This window comes from Theropithecus gelada, chromosome X, assembly GCF_003255815.1.
Source record: "Theropithecus gelada isolate Dixy chromosome X, Tgel_1.0, whole genome shotgun sequence".
NCBI lineage: Eukaryota > Metazoa > Chordata > Mammalia > Primates > Cercopithecidae > Theropithecus > Theropithecus gelada.
The window spans coordinates 147,937,097-147,962,910 of NC_037689.1; the positions used below are offsets into that span (position 1 = coordinate 147,937,097).

Sequence of the window (25,814 nt, forward strand, 5' to 3'; positions counted from 1 at the left end):
GTTTCACCGTGTTAGCCAGGATGGTCTCGATCTCCTGACCTCGTGATCCGCCCGTCTCGGCCTCCCAAAGTGCTGGGATTACAGGCTTGAGCCACCGCGCCCGGCCATAGGTTTTCAACTCCTTTGGATAAATGTCAAGGAGCATGATTATCAGATCATATGGTAAGAGTATGTTTCGTTTTGAAAGAAACTGCCAAACTGTCTTCCAAGTGTCTATACCACTTCGCATTCCCACCAGCAATGAATGAGAGCTCCTACTGCTCCACATCTTCACCGGTATTTGTTGTTGCCAGTTTTCCAGATTCTAATAGGTGTGTAGCAGTTATCTCATTGTTGTTTTAATTTGCATTTCCTTAAAGAAACAAGATGTGGAGCATCTTCTTATATTCTTATTTGCCATTTGTGTATCTTCTTTGATGAGGTGTCTGTTTAAGCCCTTGGTCCATTGTTTAATCAGACTGTTTGTTTTTTTATATTGTTGAGTTTTAAGAGTTCTTTGTCTGTTTTGGATAGCAGTCCCTTATCTGATGTGCCTTTTGTAAATGTTTTCTCCCACTCTGTGGCTTGTCTTTTCATTCTCTTTGCAGAGCTGAAGTTTTCCATTTTAATGAAGTCCAGGTTATTAATTCTTTCTTTCATGGTTTGTGCCGTTAGTGTTGTATCTAAAAGTCATTGCCACACCCGGGGTGACTTAAGTTTTTTTCTTATGTTATCTTGCAGGAGTTTTATAATTTTGTCTTTTACATTTATGTCTATGATTCATTTTGAGTCAATTTTTGTGAGGGGTGTAAGGTCTATATCTACATCCTTCTTTTTATTATTTATTTATTTATTTATTTTGCTTATCAATGTTCAGTTTTAGCACTATTTGTTGAAAAGACTATCTTTGCTCCATTTTATTGCCTTTGCTCCTTTGTCAAAGAAGAGTTGAGTATATTTCTGTGGGTCTATTTCTGAGTTCTCCATTCTGCTGCATTGATCCATTTGTATATTATTTTACCAGTAGCACACTGTCTTGATTATTCTATTTTTATAGTAAGTCTTGAGGTCAGGTAGTGTCAGTCCTTTGACTTTGTTCTTGTCTGTCAATATTTTATTAACTATTCTGGATCTTTTGCCTCTCCACATAAACTTTAAAATAAGTTTGTTGGTATCCACAAAAGAATGTGCTGGAGTATTGATTGCGATTTCATTGAATCTGTAGATCAAATTGGGAAAAACTGGCATCTTAACAATATTGAGTCTTCCTATTCATGAACATGGACTCTCTTTCCATTTATTTTGTTCTTTGATTTTTTTAATGAGATTTTTGTTTTCCTTATATAGATCTTGTGCATATTTTCATAGATTTATACGTAAGTATCTCATTTTGAGAGTGCTGATATAAACAGTAATGTGGTTTTTTTTTTATTTTAAATTCCACTTGCTCATTGCTGGTAGGTAAGAACGTGATTGACCTTGTGTCCTGTAACCTTGCTATAATGACTTACTGGTTCCAGCGGTTTTGTTGCTGTTGTTGTTGATTCTTTCAGATTTCCTACACAGACGATCATGTCATCTGCAAACAAAGGCAGCTTTATTTCTGCTTTCCCAATGGGTGTACCTTTTGTTTCCTTTTTTCTTTTGTCTTATTGCTTTAGCTAAGACTTCCAGAACAATGTTGAAAAGGAATGATGAGAGTGGACATACTTGCCTTGTTCCCAATCTTAGTAGGAAGGCTTCTAGTTTCTTACCATTAAGTATGACGGTAAGAGTTGTTTTTTTGTAAATATTCTTTTTCAAGTTGAGGAAGTTCTCAATTCTGAGTTTACTGAGAGTTTTTATCATGAATGGGTGTTGGACTTTGTTAAATGACTTTTCTGCATCTGTTGATATGATCATGTGATTTTCCTCTATAGCCTGCTGATGTGATGGATGACATTAATTGGTTTTTAAATGTATAATCAGTCTTACATACCTAAGATAAATTCCATTTGTTCATAGTATATAATTGTTTTTATGCATTATTGGATTTGACTCAACAATATTTTATTGAACATTTTTCCATCCATGTTCATGAGAGATAGGAATCTGTAGTTTTCTTTCCTTGTAATGTCCTTGTCTGGTTTTTGTATTAGGGTGTTGCTGACCTCATTAAATTGAGTTATAAAATATTCTCTCTGCTTCTATACTCTGCAAGATAATGTAAAGAATTCATGTCATTTCTTCCTTAAGTGTTATGTAGAACTCACCAGTGAACCCATCCGGGCCTGGTGCCTTCTGTTTGGAAAGGTTATTAATTATATCAATTTCTTTAGTAGATACAGGTTTATTCAGATTGTATATTTCTTCTTGTGTGAGGTTTGGCACATTGTGTCTTTCAAGAAATTCGCTCATTTTATCCAGGTTACCAAACTGGTGAGCCTAGGGTTGTTCATAGTATTCTTTTATTATACTTTGAATGTCCATGGGATCTGTTATAATGTCCCTGCTTTCATTTATAATATTAATAAGTTGTGTTCTCTTTTTTTCCTTAGTTTTGGGTAGAGGCTTATCAACTTTATTGATCTTTTTAATAAACTAGCTTTTGGTTTCATTGATTTTTCTCTATTGATTTCCTGTTTTAAATTTCTACTCTAATTTGTATTATATACTTTCTTCTGCTTACTTAGGGTTTAATTTGCTCTTTTTTTTTTTTCTTTTTTTTTTTTTGAGACTAGGTCTCAGTTTATTGCCCAGGCTGGAGTGCAATGGTGCGATCATAGCTGACTGTAATCTCAAACTTGTGCCCTCAAGCAATCCTCCCACCTCAGCCTCCTGAGTAGTTGGGACTGCAGGCATGTACCACCATACCTGGCTATTTTTTTGGGCGCGGGGGGGCTGGTCTCGCTATGCTGCCCACACTGGTCTTGAACTCCTGACGCCAAGTGATCTTCCCAGCTCAACTTCCCAAAGTGATGAGATTACAGGTGTGAGCCACCATGCCTACCTAACCTCTTCTTTTCTAATATTTACGTTCAAAGCTATAAATTTCTTTATCACTGATTTTGCTGCAGCACACAAAGTTCGATAAGTTGTGTTTTCATTTTCTTCAAAATATATTTTCAACTTCTCCTGAGATTTCTTTTTTGACCCATATGTTACTTAGAAGTGTCATTTAATTTCCATGAGTTTTGGTGTTTTCCCATTATCTTTATATTCTTGATCTCTAGTTTAATTCCACTGTGGTCTGAGAGCAGACATTGTATGACTTCTGTTCTTCTAAATTTGTAAAGGTTTATTTTATGGCCCAGAATGAGATCCATCTTGGTGAATGTTCCATATGAGCCGAATTATGTGCATCTACTGTTGTTTGGTAAAGTAACCAATGTCAGTTATATCCAGTCGATGGTGTTGGTGTTGAGCTCAGCTGTGTCCTGCCTGTGAGGGGTTCTTATTTCTTTGTTTTGTTTTTTTGTTGTTGTTGTTTTTCTTTTGCCTGTGCATGTTGACAGTTCCATGTTGGAAGCTTCTGTAGCATCTTGTCCAGAATATATGGGAGTCAATATGGAAACCCATGGAACTCATTGCTGTGTTATTTCCCAAGTCTAGGACTCTAGGTTGGTCACCTTTTCTTTCTACTTTCTAGAGACTTTTTATGCTTTTTTGTTATGTCATGCCCAGATTTTTGTTTGTTTGTTTGTTTGTTTCTGTAGTTTGCTTTTTAAAACACTTTAAATTGTGGTAAAATACATATGACATAAAATTTACTATTTTAATCAATTGCAAGTGTATACTTCAGTATTGTTAAGTATATTCACATTGTTGTGCAATGTCTCCAGGTTTGTTTAGTTGTAAGGGGAGAGACATGGGAGAAGTAAGCCTACTTCATATTGGTCAGAACCAGAAGTGACCTATAGTATGTTTTCCTGGCTCTTCTTGTATGTTTTATTTTTTTCCATATGGAATTTATTATCTAATTGTCTAGCAAAATTAAAAAACTTGTTGGTATTTTTAAAATCGAGATTTTATCTTATATGTATAAATTGTTAAAGAGAACTGACATCTTTATGATATTGAGTCCTCCTATTCAAGAGCAAAGAGTATCTTTCCATTCATTCATGTCTACTTTTGCCTCCTTCAGGAGTGTTTTAGAATGTCCTTTGTAGAGGTTTTGTACACTGCACGTCGTGTTTATTTCTAAGGATGATTTTTTTTGTAGATAGCATTTTATTTCCTATTGTATATTCCCCCTTCATGGTTGTTTGGGAATATGGAATAAACTAGTGACTCTCAAATCTGGATCTTAGTCCTATCACCTGAGCACCAGACCCAGATTTGTGACAGTTCATCCCACCTACTCATTTAGCTAGCCCTCTCATACCTTCAACTCAATGGGTGCAAAGGTCAACTTGTGTTCTTCCCTGATCACTCCAACCCTCACTTGGACACTCATCAGACACTGTAAATTTATTTCTGACTCATCCCTCTGCATCCCCTTACCAGCTAATTGGTCATTCAGTCCTAATAATTCTCTAGCATTCTGGAAGCTATGGTCATGAAATCTATGTGTTAGATGGAACTATCAAGTCATCTATCATAACTTCATTTCTGATGCCTAAATTCACTATTCAATGTCCCCATTAAGAAGTTTCATGGCATATGCTTGAACATATATTTCCAAGGACAGGTAACTTACTACCTTATGAGGCAGCCCATTTTATTTCTGGCCATTTCTGATCATCACATACTTTTCCACATATATGTCAGTCAAATCCATCCCCTTCACCCAGTGCTTGCTCAGCACCCACTCTACCCACAGTGACCCTTCTGCAACAGTTCTGCCAGGTTCCAGCACACATAGACTGAAGGGTAAAATTTTTCACCTAGTATCCATTGCATTTTGTAATGCTGGCCCCAGTCTACATCTACCACTTCATCTCCGACCACAGAGAGAGGAGAGAAGAATAATAAGAAGGAGAGGAAGAAGAAGAAAAAGAAGAAGAAGAAGAAGGAGGAGGAGGAGGAGGCAGGGAACAAAGGAGCAAAAATATACTAGCTTTCCAAAGATCCATATGAACATTAGTTTTGGATATTTCTTCTTTCCTGCTGTATCAGTGGAGGTTGAAGAGAACTGGGAGCACTGGTATTTTCAGTAGGAAGGCTGTCAGTGATAGTAATTACCCTGGGGTACTTTCAGTGTGGACTCAATAACGGATGCTACTAAGCACTTGACACAACTGGGATATAGAGATATACATATGCTGCTATCAGACCAATAACTAAATATAACACCAGTGACTATAAATACAAAGCAGACTATAGATTACTACCTTCTCTGTGAACTCCCATAGGACGTTTCTATTTTCTGAAAGTACAGATTGCTTGCAGCCTTATGGTATAATTATTTATAGAAGGTTAGTTCTTGTAGGGCAGTTCTTTTTTATCCATGTCTGCATCTCCCACTATGTCTTCTTCCCTTATCAGAATCTCATTCACTCTTTAGGGTCCCACTCAGATATCACTTCTGCTGGAAATCTTTCTCTGGTTTCTTTAGCCAGAATTCAGTCCACAAACACTTCCCTAAGCACCCTCTCTGTGCTAAGTACTATGCTAAGCACTGAGTATGACATGCTGGTAAACCTTTGGAACTTTCCCTGTAGAAAGTGGGAAGCCACCATATTTTCAAGCAAGGAAGATGGTCAGAGCAGTGTTGTGGAAAGGTTTCTCTACCACAGTATGGAGGACAAATGGAAAAGCCAAGACTGGAGGCAGGGGAAGCCCCCTGGGAGGTGGCTGTGGCAGGAATCCAGGGAAGAGATGATGAGGATAAACCAGGGCAGAGGAAGGAGACAGACCTGGCAGACGGTTGAGAGGCAGAATCAACAGATGGCTATTACTCCAAAGACAGATTTGAATGATGTGTCACTCATACAGAGATGCAGGCTGGAATCTGTGATAGAAATATTGTCATCGACAACTGTGGATGGTATTCAACACAGGACCTCAATGGTGCTGTGAGTTGAATTGTGTCCCCCAAAAGGATACATTGAAATCTTAACCCTTAGAATCCGTGAATGTGAGTTTACTGGGAAATAGGATCTTTGCAGATGTAATCAAGCTAAGAAGAGGCCATTAGGGTAAACCTTAATCCAATATGACTAGTGTATTTATAAGAAGAGGGAAATTTGGAGACAGAGAAGGGCACAGAGACATACAGGGAAGAGAAGGCCATATGAAGACAGAGGCAGAGATTGGAGTGATGCATCTTTAAGGAACACCAAGAGCTCTTGGAAGCCACCAGAAGCTAGGAGAGGGCAATGGGGCATGGAGGCCTCAGGGTCTCCAGAAGGAACCAGCCCTGCTAACATCTGGATTTCAGACTTCTGGCTTCCAGAACTGTGAAAGAATGAATTGCTGCTGTTTTAAGCCCCACAGTTTATGGTCATTTGTTATGGCAGCCCCAGCAAATGCATACAAATGGTGTGAAAGAACAATCGAGCAGGCTTTCACAGGCTATTTGAGGGGGTTGATGAGGAGACATTCATTTTGTAAAACTCTGGCATTGGTGGTACTCAATCATCTTATATTTAGGACCCAGCTTGCCCTGTTGTTCTTGCAGGGAGGTTCGCTCATTAGAATAAAAAGTTGTCACATGCTGTTGTCAGAGAAACAAGATGGTGGCCTAAGACATCTACAAATTCACTCTGCTCTAGGGCTGAAGTAGTTCCCTCCTGGTCATAGACCGGAAGGGTTCAGAATGGAAGTTCTCTGGGGAGGTCAGAACTCAGACCTTCCAGGGGAATGTACTTCTTGCTCTATCTCAGCATCCCTTATCTCATCTCTTACTTGTGACAGCTACAGAGACTTCAACTAGTATGAGTTATAGTCAGAGGTGGAGAAAAAGCAAATATGTTAAAAGTCATTGTGGTCCATACACTGAAATATGATTCAGCCCCAAAAGGAAATAAAGTACTGATCCATGCTACATCATGGAGGAATCCCCAAAACGTGATACTGAGTTTAAGAACCCAGACACAAGAAGTCACATACTGTATGATTCCATTTACATGGAATGTGGCAAATCAGTAAATCATAGGAACAGAAAACAAGTTAGTAGCTGCCAGGGACTGAGGTGAGGTGTGGGGGATGATAGTGACTGGTAGTGACTAGAGAGTTTTCCTTTTAGGGTGACATAAACGTTTTGGAGCTAGCTAGAAAGTATAGTTGCCCAGCAGTGTGAATGTACTAAATGGCATTGAATTGTACACAATAAAATGGTCAGTTTTATCTTATGTAGATTTTACCTCAACAAAATGTCATTGCAAGCTTGAAATAATATTTTTGTACTCAGTTTATGGAAATTGAAGGTCAAATTTGTGGCCCTAAGGAGGGCAGGGCAGTCTTCTCACTTTCAGCTAAGCAGTGGGCAGCACAGATAGCCCAAGTGAGGCAACATTAACTCCCATTTGCCAACATGGAAAGATAAGCAAGGCCAGTCACTGTGGCTCATGCCTGTAGTCCCAGCACTTTGGGAGGCAGAGGCAGGTGGATCGCTTGAACCCAGGAGTTTGAGGTTGCAGTGAGTTGTGATAGTGCCACTACACTCCAGCCTGGGTGACAGAGTGAGAAGGAAGGAAGGAAGGAAGGAAGGAAGGAAGGAAGGAAGGAAGGAAGGAAGGAAGGAAGGAAGGAAGGAAGGAAAGAAAGAAAGAAAGAAAGAAAGGAGGGAGGGAGGGAGGGAGGGAGGAAGGAAGGAAAGAAAGAAGAAAGAAAGAGAGAGAGAAAGAAAGAAAGAAAGAAAGAAAGAAAGAAAGAAAGAAAGAAAGAAAGAAAGAAAGAGGGAGGGAGGGAGGGAGGGACGGAGGGAGGGAGGGAGGGAGGGAGGGAGGGAAAGTTAGGAAGGGCAAGGCAGATCAGCCCTTCTGAGAGCCACCCCAGTCAGCCCACATGGCAAGACATTTCATAGGACATCTTACTTCTGAATGGATCAACTGCACCCTGTAATAGAAAAAGGTAAAAACTGAAGGGTAAGGAGATAAGGTCCACTGTATTCGTTGGATCTCTACTAAACATATCACAAATGATTGTTATTTTAAAGAACAATTTCCTTCATAAACAGCTTCTTTCTAGGCTGTGGCTTCCTGAGAGCCCTCCAGAAAGTACAAGTGAAAATATATTGGAGACTCTCATCCAGAAAGCTAAGAAAGCACAGGGCCATCAGAGCAATGAACAAAGCATGTTGGTACATCATATATGAAAACACTGCACACATTCCTATTTTCTGAGGCTCAGGGATATCACCAACAACTGCAAGATGAGCTGCTGGTGTGATTATTCTACAGCTTTGTTGAGGAGTCATTGATGTACAGTAAACTGAAAATACCTAAAGTACAATTTGATCAGTTTTGCATATGTGTACACAATCACCACAGTCAAGATGATGAATATATTCATCAGTCCCCAAAGTTTCGTTGTGGCCCTTTGTAGTCCCTCCCGCTAGCCCCTCTCCATCATCTGTAGGCAACCACTGATCTGTAGTTTGCATTTTCTAGAGTTTTGTATAAATGCGACCATAGAATAGGGAATCCTTTATGCCTGGCTTCTTTCATTCACCATAATGACTGAGACCCATTCAGGTTGTTGCATGCATATTCATCATTCATTCCTTTCTACAAATTACTGAGTAGTATTCTATTATCTGAATTATACCACAATGTATTTATCTATTTACCTGTTGATGGGCATTTGGGTTGTTTTCTGGTTTGGGGTGACTACAAATACAGCTGCTATCAACGTAGCTGTACAGGTGTTTGTATGGGCATACACTTTCATTTGTCTTTGACAAATACCCAGCATTAGAATGCTTGGGTTATATGGTATACATTTAACTTTTAAAGAAATTCCCAAACTGTTTCTTTCAAAGTACTTGTACAATATTACATTCCAGCACTGGTGTAATTCTTTAAAAATCCGTGGCTCTCTATGGAGTTGGCAGAGGTTCATGATTTTTCACACATGTTCTGCAGCAAATTAGACATTGGGCTGGATCCAGAAATAACCTGTGACCTGTTCTGGAGGCTACATTATTACACACGATTGGGAGGAGGGGCAAGTGGTGAAGGAAAAGCTGGATGTGGGGAATGGGGTTGCATTGGGAATAGGGGGCCATCAAAAGGAGTCAAACTAGCTCCTCTGAGGGGAAGGCTGAGGGCTGCAGGTGGATGAGGGAAGGGAGGGGACAGCCAAGTGTTCGGAGCCCCTGATTGCCTGCCTAAGGAATTGGAACTCCCTGAAGAATGAATGGGCAGTTTTTCTGGGCACCCACTTCCAGACCCTGGAGCCCACCTGTACAGCCATGTTATTGCCTGGATCTGGGAACCCACTGCAATGGGACAGGCTATACTTGGCCTATAACTTGAAATAAGCTAGAAAGAGAGGGTGGTTGTGATGTTATATGTTTTCCGCCCTTTGAGCACTTACTGTTTTTTACAGCCCTTCTTCTCTTTTCTTATCATCTCTTTAGAAGTCAGTAGGAGAGAGGCAAAGTGGGGAGTGGACGAGGCCTAATATCAGCAAATTCCTCACCTTACAGAGGCCCCCTGCTAGATATAGGCCTTTGTGCTGGGCATTCTGAGGCTCTGGAGGTGTGTCAGAAGGTGCCTGGGGACTGTCAAAGTCAGGGAGCAAAAAGAATGCCAGACCTGGAGTCAGGAGACTTCCACTCTAAGGTCACCAACCCACCCCAGCCCAGCCATTTTCAGCTCCTCTGCTCCTGAGAGCAGACTCTGACCATCCTTGGATTTAAAGTGATGAGGTGAGAGGGTGGGATGAAGAGGAAGAGAAAGGTCTTGAACATTTATTCAGCCTACCCTCTTGGTCAGGCATATGTGCTGTGTGTCTTTCGTATCGTGCTAAGAACTATGACAACAGCTGATCTTTACTGAGTTTTCCCTTTGGATTGAACATAGTGCTTACGACCTTATAGTGTCTCTTTTCAACCCTTGCAGCATCTGATGGGTAGATGCTATTATTGCCTCCATTTTACAAAGGAGGACACTAAGGCACAGAAAGGGTAAAAGCCTCACTCCCATCACATAGCCAAGGAAAGGAAGATCTGGTTAAAAAAAAAAAAAAAAAGAAAGAAAAGAAAAAGAAAGGAAATCTTTCCCAGATGGATGCAATCTAAAAGTACAAGTCAAGAAGGAAAGGCACACTGCCCCAGACCGCATCACCTCAAAGAGCCTTCATTGTGAGGTAGAAATGACCAACACTAAGTAACTCCATATCCCAAGCTGCAGCTTCAGCTTGTTAGTCTGTTAAAATACAGATGTCCCTGGGCTCATGATCCCTGATGGTCAAATCAAGAAGACATGGGTCCCATAGTCCCTGGAAGACCCACACCACTGATATTTTTCCATCAAGATAGTAACACACATGTTCTAGAATTTCTCTTTGGCAGACATTGGCTGGGTTTGGAGCCCTTCATTTTGGCCTCAAATGAAGGCCTGGAGTCCTACCAAGGGAAATTCAGGCAGAGGCAGAAGAGCAGAGCCACCCTGGCATGATTCAACCCCAAGAGGATGAGACAGTGCCCCTAGAAGAGTGGTCGAGGGTCTGACTCAGCTTCTCCCCTGCCCCTCCTTCATTTGCACTCTCCACTTCATTTTCATCTCTGAAAGCTTCCTCTCAGCCATTTCCCAGGAAGGACTGACTCATGGCTCCCAAACTTTCTCACTGGGGAAAAATGGTAGAGTGCCCATCGACAATTACAAGCAATGGCTATGTCCTCTGTCCAAATGGGTCCAGCCTCTCCGGAAATCAAACATAAAGCCCTCAGGAGAACCTCTCTAACTGGCCATCGAAAGGTTCATTATACCTGAAGAGGAAGCAGGGAGGCTGTAGATTCATGGATGTCCTCGGTTTTCTGGTGAAAGTTAATGACTCCATCTCAGGAAAAAAAAAATAATAATAATAATAAATGTTTTAAAAGCATAAAATAAAACAGTGGGATCAAAATAGTTATTAACATATTAACAAAACAAATTTGTGATGTATTAATTTATGTGCTTCTTAACTCATTAAATAAGATCTAGCAGTAGGTCTCACAATTACTGTAATTTCAAGGTAGTGATATTTGAAGATTCCTGCTATGACTGTAATGTGAAATTAAAATATCTATGATTTCTCTTGGCGACGAAGTCACAGATTATGTAAATACTACTGTGGTTTGTTGCCAACATGCATAATTGAAGAAAGGCTAAATTTCAATTAGAGGTTAGTGAAAACAGAAATATAATTTTTTCCTCATTCAAGTTTACGGACTCCCTGAATTCTATCCTTCAATCCTAGGATGAGATCAACTGCTAAAGAAACACTGAAACCTATTTGATTAGTTAGGATTTTTTTTTCTGATTCCTCAGCTAAGCCAAACTGTTGTCCTTACCACTTTTTCTGATACTGTGTTTTCTTCTTACTGCCAAAGCACACCCAAGGAGCTTAGGTTCTAGTCCTAGCTCACCAACTTACAAGCTGTGTGACTTTGAATGAGTTGCCAAATCTGTTTGAACATCAGTTTTCTCCTCTGTGAAATGGGGATACTAATAGTACCTACCTCTTAGTATTGATTAAATGAAATGCTTGTAAAACATCCTGGCACTCTGTTAGCACATAGAGATTAGCCACAATAATTAGGGAAAGAGTTTAAAAACCAAAAGATAGCATGTGTGTGCTGATCATTATAACAACCTCTCTTATTCTTATGTGATTTCTCTCTTTTCTGGCTCTATGATTCCAGAGTGGAGAGCATAGGAAACATACAGGCAGAGGAGGGGACAGTGGTTGGCTAGAGTTATCTCAAACGGGCTCCCAAAAGCCAACTGTTATGTTTTCAGGAATTTTGCAAGGTGGGTGACATCATGTTGGTAGCTAGAAATCAGCCACAACAGGAGTATTTACAACACAGCAGTCAGTGCTATCACTTTAATCAGAGCTTTTTTTTTCCTCCTAGAGAGCCACTTGTTAAACACTTAACAGCACATCACTGGGAGAGGGAGACTAGGGGCGCTGCTCTTATCAAAATGATGGTGAGGCACCTGTAGTATATCTGGGGAAAATGAAACATCAAATGGATTTCAGGGGCAAAAAAATTAAATATTCCTTGTGTTCCAAGTTAATTTAATTTGCTTTCCATTGGGGTTTTTTTTTTCATCTTTTTCTTGATTAATGCTCTCAGTTCTTGACAATTACTTCCATTTCATCAATTCTACAAAAAGAGTCTGTTTTGAGATAAGGAAAAAAGAATCTCTGTTCCCTTTATCTGCAGAGTGAAATATATTTTACTTAAAATCCAACATTTCTATATATTAGTAACTTACCTCCATGTCAACTTTTATCTGTAAGAGTCTACTGCATTTTTCCCAGAGAGTATTGCGAAGGCACAGAGCAGAAAAGTGAGTTCACTGATTATGCAGCCCTGTTAGTGTTACTTGAATCCAAATGTTGGCTTAAATGGTGTTTTCAGAACTCCTAAGTGGATGTTTATGTCTGCAAATGGAAGCACTGAGTAGCTAGATTTTCAGGGCCAACGCGGGGGAGTCGGTCCTGAGTGATGGTTTGCTCAATCATTGGCATTTGTTTGCATGAGCTGTTTTCAAATGTGTCTCTGCTACCTTGACAGTCCTGTAAGCCACTTGTATATGCTGTTCTCCACCTGTTAAGTATGCTAACACACAATGGAGAAAGGAAATAAGATGGGGAGTGGCAAAGGAAAAAACTTAAAGCTATAAAGACGTGGAATCTGGCAGAGAAGAATGGCTATAGAGTTGTGGGCTCCCATGAGTCCCGGAAGGGACTAGACAACCTCCTTTGCGGGGCTGCTATACTGGTGCTCCAACAGGGAAGGCACGCCACTAAATTTGCTCTGGCCTTGAGGTGCTCCATGGAGACTTTGGGTGGCTGTTGAGCTATTGGCCCAATGCTTTCCCTGCCAGGATTCCATTTCTCTTGGATTGTGTTGGTTTTTGTGCAATGTGGGTACAGTCAGTGTGGTGCTTCAGAGTGTCTCAAGCTTACCTTTGCTGGGTAGTCAGCATCATTGTGCTCCATGCACCAGTTCATGTCTCTGGCTTTTCACCTTGTTAAGACCCCATTCAATTGCATAAGACTGCCTGTGGCAGGCAGGCCTGGCAGGCTGCCATGGCTGGACTTGAGAAAAGTGAGGACTACAAGCCCAAAGCCAAGCTCGCAATTGGAGGCCCGCCCATCTGATCAGTTCTGGTCTCTCAGTGGGAAGCTCAACCCCTTACCCCAGATAAGTATTTCATGTCTGAAAAAGGTTTTGAGGAAAGATGCAAAGGGCTTAAGGGTGCACTGGGACATTAATATTATGATTACCCAAAGACAATAAGGAGCCAGGGATGTGGATCATTGCTGCCAGGATGGTATCTGGTTTCTGAAGGAAAAGGTGATAAAATTAGCATCCAGCCACTTGACTAGTCCACACTCATCCTTTCCTCTGATAATGGCATGGCCAGTACACTTCATTCAGATAGTCACTGGCTCAGCCAGCTCTCCACTGAATGGGGCTCTCAAAAGCAAACCAAACAGTATCCACTTGTATGTGTTTATGCCTGTGGCAACTTCAGATTGTTACTGTCAAAATGTACCTGTTTTCCAAAATGTCTTTTTAAATCCAAGTTTCACATTTGTGGGGAGGTGGGGGAAGTAATTAACATTTTATCAGTGTTCAGCCTGCTTCCGGACGGGTGAGGAGACTCGTGGTCTGGTTCTAGGACTTCCCTAACAGCATGGCCCCTAAACGCCAGTCTCCACTCCTGCCTCAAAAGAAGAAACCAAGACCACCGCCTGCTCTGGGACCGGAGGAGACATCAGCCTCTGCAGGCTTGCCGAAGAAGGGAGAAAAAGAACAGCAAGAAGCAATTGAACACATTGATGAAGTACAAAATGAAATAGACAGACTTAATGAACAAGCCAGTGAGGAGATTTTGAAAGTAGAACAGAAATATAACAAACTCCGCCAACCATTTTTTCAGAAGAGGTCAGAATTGATCGCCAAAATCCCAAATTTTTGGGTAACAACATTTGTCAACCATCCACAAGTGTCTGCACTGCTTGGGGAGGAAGACGAAGAGGCACTGCATTATTTGACCAGAGTTGAAGTGACAGAATTTGAAGATATTAAATCAGGTTACAGAATAGATTTTTATTTTGATGAAAATCCTTACTTTGAAAATAAAGTTCTCTCCAAAGAATTTCATCTGAATGAGAGTGGTGATCCATCTTCAAAGTCCACCGAAATCAAATGGAAATCTGGAAAGGATTTGACGAAACGTTCAAGTCAAACGCAGAATAAAGCCAGCAGGAAGAGGCAGCATGAGGAGCCAGAGAGCTTCTTTACCTGGTTTACTGACCATTCTGATGCAGGTGCTGATGAGTTAGGAGAGGTCATCAAAGATGATATTTGGCCAAACCCATTACAGTACTACTTGGTTCCTGATATGGATGATGAAGAAGGAGAAGGAGAAGAAGATGATGATGATGATGAAGAGGAGGAAGGATTAGAAGATATTGATGAAGAAGGGGATGAGGATGAAGGTGAAGAAGATGAAGATGATGATGAAGGGGAGGAAGGAGAGGAGGATGAAGGAGAAGATGACTAATAGAACACTGATGGATTCCAACCTTCCTTTTTTTAAATTTTCTCCAGTCCCTGGGAGCAAGTTGCAGTCTTTTTTTTTTTTTTTTTTTTTTTTTTTCCTCTTGTGCTCAGTCACCCTGTTCTCGAGGTCTCTTTTCTCTACTCCATGGTTCTCAACTTATTTGGGGGGAAATACCTTGAGCAGAATACAATGGGAAAAGAGTCTCTACCCCTTTCTGTTCGAAGTTCATTTTTATCCCTTCCTGTCTCAACAAAAACTGTATGGAATCAACACCACCGAGCTCTGTGGGAAAAAAGAAAACCCTGCTCCCTTCGCTCTGCTGGAAGCTGGAGGGTGCTAGGCCCCTGTGTAGTAGTGCATAGAATTCTAGCTTTTTTCCTCCTTTCTCTGTATATTGGGCTCAGAGAGTACACTGTGTCTCTATGTGAATATGGACAGTTAGCATTTACCAACATGTATCTGTCTACTTTCTCTTGTTTAAAAAAAGAAAAAAAAACTTTAAAAAATGGGGTTATAGAAGGTCAGCAAAGGGTGGGTTTGAGATGTTTGGGTGGGTTAAGTGGGCATTTTGACAACATGGCTTCTCCTTTGGCATGTTTAATTGTGATATTTGACAGACATCCTTGCAGTTTAAGATGACACTTTTAAAAATAAATTCTCTCCTAATGATGAAAAAAAAAAAAAAAAAAAAAAAAACATTTTATAAAGTAAGCTGGAGAAACTGGCTCCTATAATTGACATAGAAATGGTATGTGGATATTGCTGTCAGAAATTGAGTCAGACCTTGAACCTGATAGTAGTGAGCCTAAGCCTAGGAACTGGGTATGTTCTTTGATCTCTTGTTTGTTGTGGGCCCTGATAGGAAAGGAACTCCCTGGAGGGTGCAAGCCATGGTCCCACCTTACATTGTCATTCAGAGAGGACACTGAAGCTCAGAAGAAGTCAGGAGCTGGCTCAAGGCTCCACAGCAAGGAAGCAGCAAAGCCTCTCAAAAGCCAGCCTCTTGACTCCTAGGCCAGCTCTTAAGTCTACCCCAGTAGAATGTCTGGTACCTTTATAGATCCCTTTGTTCTCTGTTACCCAACTGCATTTGCATTGAAGTTAGTAATTTTTTTAATGTTGGCATTCTTTCCAGAGCCATTTGCCACAAGGGGGAATTCCTGCACTCACTCATTAATTTATCACTGTTCACTTGCCACATGCCAGGCTATCTTCTAGGGACTGGACATTCAGCATGAGCCTCCTATTTTGGAGCGGAGAGACAGACAGAAAAACAATCAACATTGTTTTCTGCACCGTGACAATGTTTCACTCCATCCAGCAGCTATCATCACAGTGGCCAGGTTTCCCTTTGCTAGGACTGCAATGGAGGCTTGGAGGAAGACAGTGCCACTAGCTAACATTGGTAAGGCTTACCACATGTCAACAACTGTTCTAAGCATATTACAGATGTGCCTTTGATCCTCACCACATCCTTACAAGGCAGATGCTATTATTATCATCTCTCTTTTACAGATGAGGAAATAGATAAACACAGAGAGGTTAAATATCTTCCTGCAAGGCCACACAGCTAATCAGCGGCAGAGCTAAGATTCAAACACAGACCACTGGGTGCCAGCGTTCATGCTTTAACCACCTGACTACACTGCCTGTCAGGATGGCTTAGAATAAGTTTGTCCAACCCATGGCCCGTGGGCTGCGTTGAGCCCAGGATGACTTTGGATGTGGCCCAACACAAATTTGTAAACTTTGTTAAAACATTATGAAGTTTTTTTGTGATTTTTTAGTTCATCAGTTATTGTTAGTGTTAGTGTATTTTATGTATGGTCCAAGACAATTCTTCTTCCACTGTGGCCCAGTGAAGTAAAAAATTGGACACACTGGCTTAGAGTCTAAAGCCTCTCCTGCAGTCCCAGACCCCGCTAAGTCCAAGGAGGCATACCAGCCAGGCCAGGGTCCTCCCTACTAAGGGTAAACACCTTCACTCTGGAAGGAAGTCAGAGGCAGCCATGTACTAGCTAGGTATCGCCAGGCCTGACCAGTGCTCCGTTCCCCTTCCTCAGCCAAAGTGCCTTCCTCTGGGATAGGAACCACAGCCCCATTTGCTTCACAGGATAGTTGTGAGGCTCCAGGGAGCTGGCTCAGATTACACCAGCCCCTGTCTCCCACAAGTTTGTTAGCACTGTGGCCCCCCATCCCAACTCTGGACTCCAAGCTGGGACATCAGGTTTAGCAGAGAATGATAGACTGTTGCCTTGCTGGATGAGTTCTTTGCCACTGCTCCCTGTGCTTTGGAGCAGTCTTGCCAGCAGCAAGTCCAGTTCAGCCTTTGGCATGCACAATGCCTCTTGGCCTCCAAACCAGCTGGAGAAGCTCTAGCCGAGGTCACTTTAATGAGCAGAGGAGATACATACAAGCAGGACCAGAGGTTGCTCAGAGGCTGTCTGTCATGTCTGAGATGCTGCCACCACATCCCACATTGCACCAGTCTCAAGATTTCCCTAAAAACCTGCCCAGTGAGACTCTTTGCTGCCAAGGACACTTTCTCTGGCTGATTTCCTTGCTTCCCCGGTCCCAGCAAACCAGCTGTCAGGAGTTGTGAGCCCCAGAAGCAGAAACTGAACTTACTTATTGACAGGAACAGCAGGCATGCTGCCAGTGAGTGGAATTCACTTCATTTAACTGGCCCGTTTGCTCTGCAAATCACATGATTTTTAGTCAAATTTATGGACTAAAAATTTAATAATTAAAACCATATGATCTAGAACCATATTTTTAAAAGTCAAGGATTTTAAAGTGCTCCCATAAAATGTTCTAAAACTAAAATGGTGTTTGTGTGGGGATACAGATTTTCATAGAAGGAAACATAATCAAACACTCATTAGGAAGAGAGAAGTCCATGTGTCAGCATGTTGACAATACTGGGATTCTATTTTGTACTTTGGGCTGCAAACAGCAATGTGGAGGTTCTGAGACTCGTGACCTGACATCCAGACACATCAAAACAATTAGGAGTGTGAGAGGGAAAGATTTCAGTTATCCCTGAAATCTCATACCTAACTAACTGGGAACAACACTTGAAGCTCTCCCCAATCTTCCTTGCATTGTACCCCCACCTCTCCAGGCTTCCCCTAAGCTTCAACCACTGACACAGACAGAGAAACCACCTGCACTCCTTGCTAATCTACCTCTTCAGCTCCATCATCAGGCTCTTTCCCTTCTTGCATCCCTCAAGATGGACTCTACATCTTAGCAGCTTTCCACCAGCTGAAGCCTTTGAGGTGCTTCTTGCCAGTTCTTCCACTGGTCCAGCCATACTTCTCACTGGTGTCTCATGCTTAGCCCAGTAGACTCCATGTGGACTGATGGACTTTGCCTCAAGCCCTTACAGAGCTGTGGCAACATCCCCCACTAATTTTATTTCACAGTCACCTTTTATTTTCTCTCCCTCTCTTCCCCACTCACCCATAAACAGCCTTATGAGTTGGTTTTTTGTTTTTTGTTTATTTGTTTGTTCATTTTTTTATAAAACAGGGTCTCATTCTGTCACTCAGGCTGGACTGCGGTGGCACACTCACAGCTCAGTGCAGACTTAACCTCCTGGGCTCAGGTGATCCTCCCACCTCAGCATCCCACATAGCTGGGACTAGAGGCACCCGCCACAATACCCAGCTAATATTTTTCTGTATGTATTTTTTGTAGAGGTGGGATTTCCCTATGTTGCCCAGGCTGGTCTTGGAACTCCTGGGCTCAAGTGATCTGCCTGCCTCAGCCTCCTAAAGGGCTGGGATTACATGCATGGGCCACTGTGCCTGGCCTGCTTTTAAGTTAAGGTAAATACTATTAATTTTATTCCTATCACAACTCTTCTTTAGCTACCTGAGGCATTGCAAACCTGACTTTGACATTTTTGGGGTGTCCACTTGCTGGTATCTATATTTCTTTTTACTGTGGGTGATCAGATCACCGCTCCTACTTATTCGTGGATCTTGAGAGATCATCTGAGATGTCTTTTTGCTTACAGACCACCCAGTTGCCCTTACTTGACTTCTCTTTCACAGTATTTCTTGAATCCTTCCCTTCTGTGAAAGTGTCACATGGTCGCTGTTTTGGAAATGCAATGATGGAAGCTCAGCCATCACTGGAAGTATATGGGCCCGGGGCAATTCATAAGCCTGGACATTGATGAGTTTGCTATGGAGGTGCAGCTTCTCCCTTTCCACGCTACCCAGGAACATTGTTTGAGAACAAAAGACTGAATCAGGAATGCAAAGAGAAGCATGAGGCAGGGAAGATGAGAAGAAACCCTGTTCCACTAACAAGAAACAAACAGTCGAAAGCTCATCACACCAAGAGGAGGAAAGGGGAGAGGTAGCAGCTTCTTCAGGAGAGGCAGCAGCACTTGATGAATGAAACCTATCTATATGCATCACAACCAGAGTCGGGGGAAAGGGGGAAGGGGTGGGGGGAGCTACAAGAATGTACTTGTGAAAGAGAAAAGAAGATAAAGAGACACCACACCCCTGGAGTCCCTGAATAGCAAAGAGACTGTCACACCCCACAGAAGGAGAAACCAGAGTCTTTGGAGAAAAGTTTCAGGCTTCTTCATAGAATAAGAGAATGATCTCTAATGTGCAAAGGATAGAACTGCTCAGTTGGACTTGAAGTCTGTGATGGATGAAGTGATTTTGAGAGAACTGCCTGGTCATTGAGGGCCAGGGCAAATGACAGGCTAGGGTGCTGAGGGAGGGAGAGAGAGAGAGAGAGAGCACTTGCTAACAAGGCTGTGAGCTTTTATCATGGAGCATTAAGGAACCACAGAAAACTGCAAAAAAATAAAAATAATAAAAATAAAAAAGAGCCATAAACTACTAGATGGGCATGTACTTCCAAATTTTCGAAGGAAAATTCCTTTAACTGAATATCTTATGTAGCTATGGTTTGCTTGATGTGGCCCCCCTGGAAAAATTCTAGAACATACTATTAAAAGAATAGTGAGTGAGTGCTTAGAAAAGGAAACCAGTGCAAAGTGTGTTTAAGACAAAAGCAAAAAAGGGCTCATTAGGAGTAGCTTGCTGTGTTAGAATAGCTTCCTTTTTTTGTTGGAAGAGCTCACCAGGCAGGTGGATCAGAGAAAAGCACACAAGTGTTTTTGAACCTCAGCAAAGCACAAGGCAGCATCTGTTGTAAAATCTTCATTTACAGCCCAGTTATGTGATTGCGTAACCAATTAAAAGACTGAATCCAAAGGCCATGGATAATGGATTAACACCCTCCCTTACAGACAGGGACCTGGAGGCAAGTACCAGGGCTGCCTCCTGGCTTGCTTCACTTTTTCTCAATGATCTGGAGGAGGATTGAGAATTCACTCTTACCAGATTTGCCCCTGTGATAGTGCCAGAAGGTGATGAGTTCTCTGTAGCATGAAATTGAGATCCAAAAAGATCTTGACAAGCTCAAGATGGTCATGGGAAATTTAACAGGGATAAATGGCAAGTTCTACATTTGGGTGATCTGCCGAAGTATAGTGTGGAGGAAATATGGCTTGAGAAAAAAACAAAACAAAACTAGGGACTGTTAATCGTAGTCATCTTGGTGTGATTCAGCAGTGAGCTGGGCCTGCCAGCAATCCAGTACCATCATCTCAGGTTGCTCTACAAACCATGACCTGTAGGCATCAGGGTGAAGGTGCTGCTTTTTGAAAACCCTTAAGCATGGAGCTCAGTTCATATCAGTCATAGAGACAAGTAGAGGTATCCAGGCTCTTGAGACACCAGGGTGATGAGGAGGCTCATAACTACATGCACGCATGCAGCCAGTGACTGATTTCCCTGACCTGAAACTTGAACCCAGGGCTCCCGGTTTCAACTTCAGAGCTTCTTAGAGAACACCTGTGCAAGACTCTGTGGGCAGCATGTCTGCTGCATACTGAATACCAAGCCATGGATTCATTTTATTCCGATTCTTCTGGGTATACTGACAAATGCTTTGAGAATTGGAAAACATTTTAATGGAAAGCAAAGACCCTATTGACCTTTGTAGATGTGTGGGCTACCCCCTCTAACTTCCAATGCCCAAGAGAAACTCAGCAGAAATACTCTCTCATAAAAAGCAATTTCTTAAACAAATATAAAATGAATTCCATAAACCACCAGAGGCGTCTTAATCATTTAAAAGGTAAGCGTCATTAAAACAATACCTTTCAGATGCATTAAGGTTACATAGTTAACAGGACTTTACTGTACCTTAACTTTGAATACAGAATACAATACAGAATGAAAAGTTTGTCTCTTTTCTTACACCTTTTCTACAACTGTCTCATACTTGCTTTGTAAGAGCAAAAAGAGGAAGGATGACTACTGGAATCAGTATGACATAGGCAGTTTGATTAGATGAATAAACAAATGACTAATTGGATGAATGAACTGCAAAGTCTTGGCACACAAGTGTTTATTCAGAGTGTTTCTGAATTGATAATCAACTATGCTTACAGTCGAGGAATGGTAGTGGATGACACTCCATTGGACAGCCTGTTGCTGTGTGGGTCTGAAACATGTTGAAGTAACATGCCTTTCAAGTTCTAGCTGTGTGAATCCTTAAACCCCAGAAATATAAGTTTGTATTTGACCCAAAATGGAGTTAAATATTTATCCTTGAAGGAACTGGAGCAAAAAAGGCTATCAAAGTTGTGGAGGTGCTACGGATTTCGATTTTGAAGAAATCATTTCAGAAGAAATAAATACAATGGACAAAGTCAAGCTCAGGAGAAACTAGAGCTACTTACTCTCTGGCTGGCTCAAGATGTCTCTTCAGGTGAGCACATTTGACTGGGGGCCCCTAAGAAGAATGGAATAAGCCTGAAACCAGATGTTGGTCATTTTCCTGGAACTTCCTCCTCCTAGTTAACTAGTACATTGCACATGTGGCCTCCACAGTTATAAGCTTCAGCCAGGGGCATGTTTTCCTGTTGACTCCAGGAGGAGAGTTTTGGTTTTTTTCAAATGTCTTGTTCACCCTGATATGAGCTTTTGGGCTTACAGGATGGAATAGTTTCGAGTCATGAATCAAATGATTTACATCTAAGATCTGCTTGGGACTCGGCAGGTTCTCCTTTGCTCACCATAGATCACAACAATGGAACTTTGTGTTTGATAAATAGGGGAACTCGACGTAACGCAGGCAATAGAAATAGACTCATACTGTTTTAACTGTGGAAATAAACTCTTCCTGATTTCAACCAGGGTAGCCTGTTGAAAGTATTCATGTCAGTTTTGCCTTCCAGCTCTCTTAGAAGCCAAAAGCTGGCTGGCTGCAAAACACTCGTCTTGTCTATTTATCATGCCATGCAGCAGAATGGCTGCCTATAAAATTGCATTTGTCTTTAATGCCTGCTTGTATGCGTTTGGTTGATTATGTTTTTGAAGGGAAGTGTCTGGGAACCATTTCCAAAATGCACAGCAATTTTCCCACCTTCTTTGGAAACCAGAGCCATTGTTGCCAACTCACAATAGATAAATATCTTGAAAATTAGATTGTTTCCTCCAAAGCTGATGGTAGCAGTCTTCACTGTTTTCTTTCATTTGTGAAATAATATCTAAAATATTTGCAAAGAAGTGGTTCCAAGAATGGAGATAATTTATTTCATCATTATAAGTACTGAAAGCACATTTTCTTCACATCAGATGGGATTTCACATGAAGTCTCTGAGTGCAACACTAGGGTGTTTTTCCTATTATTCTAAATCCATCTAAAGAGTGGAATGTATTAAGGAAGACAACTTAAATGTGAACTCTTCACAAATCTTTTCTTGCCTCACAATAGTCTTTTTTTCTTTCTTTCTTTCTTTCTTTCTTTCTTTCTTTCTTTCTTTCTTTCTTTCTTTCTTTCTTTCTTTCATGGCCATTCTGGTTCTTCTCTTAACTCACTGCTACTTTTGGCCACTTGTTAAGCAGTCTTCCTCTCCCTACCCACCTTCTTAGGTAGTTTTCTCTGTTGAACTTACCACCAGTATAATTGGAGACAGAGGCTAGACATGTGTGCAAACCTATAGGGACATCCCCTCAAAATGCCGAGTGACAACAGCCCACATCTCTTTCTTAGCTGTGGGTTTGTTTCCTGCCACTTTCTTTTTAGAATGCATTGGGCTCTGAGGTTGCTGAATATTCTTGAGCATTGTCCCAATTAATAATTCAGGGCTTCAGTTCCCCAGATTGCTTTGCTTGAAATCTGGGGGAAGAGGGGTTTCTCACTAGTCTTTGGTTTAATGTGGAAAGAAGGGACCCCAGGCTCCACCCAGCCCCACTGGGAATCTGGAGGTGGTCTAGGATCTTTCCAGCAGCCACTGAAGGGAAGTCTGTTTGTATCCTCCTCTGGCTGGGGAATTGTAATCGGTGGATGACCATACAGGAAAGCTAGTCACCAACATAGGGACGATGCCAGCTGGCAAGCCTCATAGAGTCCTCCTGGCCAAGCTCTTTAGTACATTGAAAGAAAGTGCAACTCAGAGAGGTGAAGCAACTCGTCTGTCCGCTTGCCAGGGAGAGGTTAAAACCTCAATGATGTCGGCACTTCTTTAAGGAGAGGCAGTCACTGGACAGCCTGGGAGGCTGCTTTGCAGATTTATGAGGCTTCTTCTGTCCAGGATCTTTCAGAATGTGGACCCAAGGAAATATTACATAGAGTGTCTGTCTTTAAGTCCAGTCTGCTGGGCTCGTGCCCTGGCTTGGAATTCAGGGAAACTGACTTCTAGAGTCATCTCTCTCCATCCTTTGCTAGCATATGTTCCTGGGTGAGTCTCTGCCTCAGTTTTCCTATCTGTACAAGAAGGGGATTGGACCCTTTTTTTGTGACAGAGTCTCGCTATGTCTCCCAAGCTGGAGTGCAATAATGTGATCTGCGCTCACTGCAACCTCCACCTCCTGGGTTCAAGCAATTCTCCTGCCTCAGCCTCTCGAATAGCTGGGATTAGAGGTGAGCACCACCATGCCCCGTTAATTTTGTGTGTGGTGTCTGTATTTTTAGTAGAGATAGGATTTCACCATGTTGGCCAGGCTGGTCTGGAACTCCTGACCTCAAGTGATCCGCCCACCTTGGCCTCATAAAGTGCTGGGATTACAGACGTGAGCCACAGTGCCTAGTCTGGACCTTATAATCTCTAGTTTTCCCTCCTGATATTAACATTCTAGGATTCTAACCAAGCTTTACTATAAAAGAGGAGGAGAACAAAGAGGGATTGCTGTCCTTCAGCTCAGTTGCTGGCTCCATTGCCTGCATTGAAAAAAAAGGACTGCCCTTCCCTTGTGCCTTTAGTGCACACAGCACCACCCTGTCCAAGGGGCTTTCTGGTTCAAGGTCTCATTTGATCCTTATGTGCACCCTGGGAGGGGAGGAGAGTAAAGAGGATGAGCCCCATTTTGTAGATCAGGAACCTGAGACTCAAAGAGGTCAAATGACCTACAGATGGAAGTGGAACTCAGGTCTCCTGGTCCTCAACCCCATGTTCATTTCATTATTTCTCGTAAACCACCAGCTAAAAATGCTTAGCAAACCTTTGTTGGGCCTGCTGGTATGACTGGCACCTGGGCCCAAGTGTAATATGTTTGCAAACTGCTTCTACACTCTGAGGCAACTGCCAGCTGAAATTACTACAAAACCAAACAATTTCCAACATTTTCATCCTGCCTAGTGCAGCATGTCCAGTTGTTCCTGTAGGGTAAGTCTAGGGACACATTGTTTTTAAAATCATTTCCAGGGGGAAATGCACATTATACCGTGTGTGTGTGTGTGTCTGTGTGTGTATGTGTGTGTGTGTGTGTTTGCACCTTTGGGGCTACAATTGAGCAGTCCATAAGGGCAGAAAAGGAAAAGACCATCTGCTGCCCCTGTTTCATTTGCTAGTCAGCTGTAGAACCACTGGAGCAGCAATTTGAGAGGAAGATAGAGAAACCTATGCCTACCAGTTCTGATGGGAATAACCCCAAGCTTAAAGAGGGGGCCCTTTTCCTCAGGGTGTTTACTGCTTTAGTGCTTTCTGGAAGGGGGGGGGAGAGAGAGAGAGAGGAGGAGAGAGAGAGAGAGAGGGAGGGAGAGAGAGAGAGAGAGAGAGAGAGAGAGAGAGAATACCAACTAATGGACACCGGAATAGCACCCCTCCAACACACACCAACTTTGATGGTCAACTATGGAAAAGCTTAAGGGAATTAATCCTGCAGGCATTTAGCTCATGAGAAAACTAGCACATAGATCACTTGGATTTTCAGTGTGGACTGCCACTTCAAATCCAAGGTATCTTTGAATTCTCAAAGTGTATGATATTTATAGCATAGGAAAAGATGATGCTAAACAAGTTCAACTTTTCTTTTTCAAGAAATAAGGACTTGAAAAAACTTGGACTCACATTACCTTGAAGGCTAGTTCTGCAGTCAATCATGTGACAAGATGAGCATTGCTATTGTTGTTGCAAGATAGTCTTGGTCTGCCCTCATTTCTTGATGTCCCCCAGTTCCAGAAAACTCTGTTCTCTGCCATAATGGGAGGTCACTGTGTGCTGTTTGATTTTAGAGTCAAATAAGTTTTCAGCACATGGTCAGCTTGAGAAGCAGTTTGCTCTCAATTGGCTTATTGGTTTGTACAATTCTTGGCTCCTTCAAGCAGGGTTCTGCCATCTGAGCCCACTCTATGCGATTATGGGATACTTGCACTTGCCAGGACATCCTGGCCTCAAGCTGATTCATCACTGGGTAGCACATGACACCCAGAAAGGAGGGGGGCTTGAGAGGGGGCATTTTTAACCTCAATGGCATGAAAATCTCCTGAAATCAAAAGGACAGAGATTGGGAGTTCCTGGGGAGCAGCAGCAGCAGTAATGTCAAAAGCAGGATCAACCAGAGCTTAGAATATTCCTACACCAACTTTGCAAGTTGTTCATTGATATGTGGGTTGCTGGAAGAAGGTTTCCAGCACTACTGGGTCAGCATATAAAGAGGGAAAAAAGGTGTGTTGATGGCCCATTACAAAGGGAACCAGTCTTGCTAATGGTAGAGGATATAAACATTTTTCTCCTTCAAAACTTAAAAGATTTTGCTTTATCTTTTCTCTAAAAGAAACATCTTTCTAAAATCTCAAATTAGAGCAAAGAGTGATAACAACTTGGACTTACAAAAAACAGCCTCATTA

General features: G+C 41.9%; 2 protein-coding genes across 3 annotated transcripts in view; both read left to right on the top strand.

Moving 5' to 3' along the window:
• The window catches only part of MAMLD1 (mastermind like domain containing 1), a 146,849-nt gene that overhangs the window by 31,702 nt on the left and 89,333 nt on the right, over window positions 1-25,814 (top strand). The window lies entirely within an intron of this gene.
• Window positions 13,703-16,657, top strand: LOC112615744 (protein SET). Of its 2 annotated transcripts, XR_003117456.1 has the most exons (2): window positions 13,703-14,948; window positions 16,625-16,657. XR_003117456.1 is itself a non-coding variant. In XM_025372602.1 (1 exon), the coding sequence occupies exon 1, from the start codon at window positions 13,767-13,769 to the stop codon at window positions 14,637-14,639; it is 873 nt and encodes a 290-aa protein (XP_025228387.1). In that variant the 5' UTR covers window positions 13,703-13,766; the 3' UTR covers window positions 14,640-15,125. The 2 variants fall into 2 exon arrangements, 1 of the variants encoding a protein (XP_025228387.1); XM_025372602.1 differs by lacking the exon at window positions 16,625-16,657 and having other exon boundaries at window positions 13,703-15,125.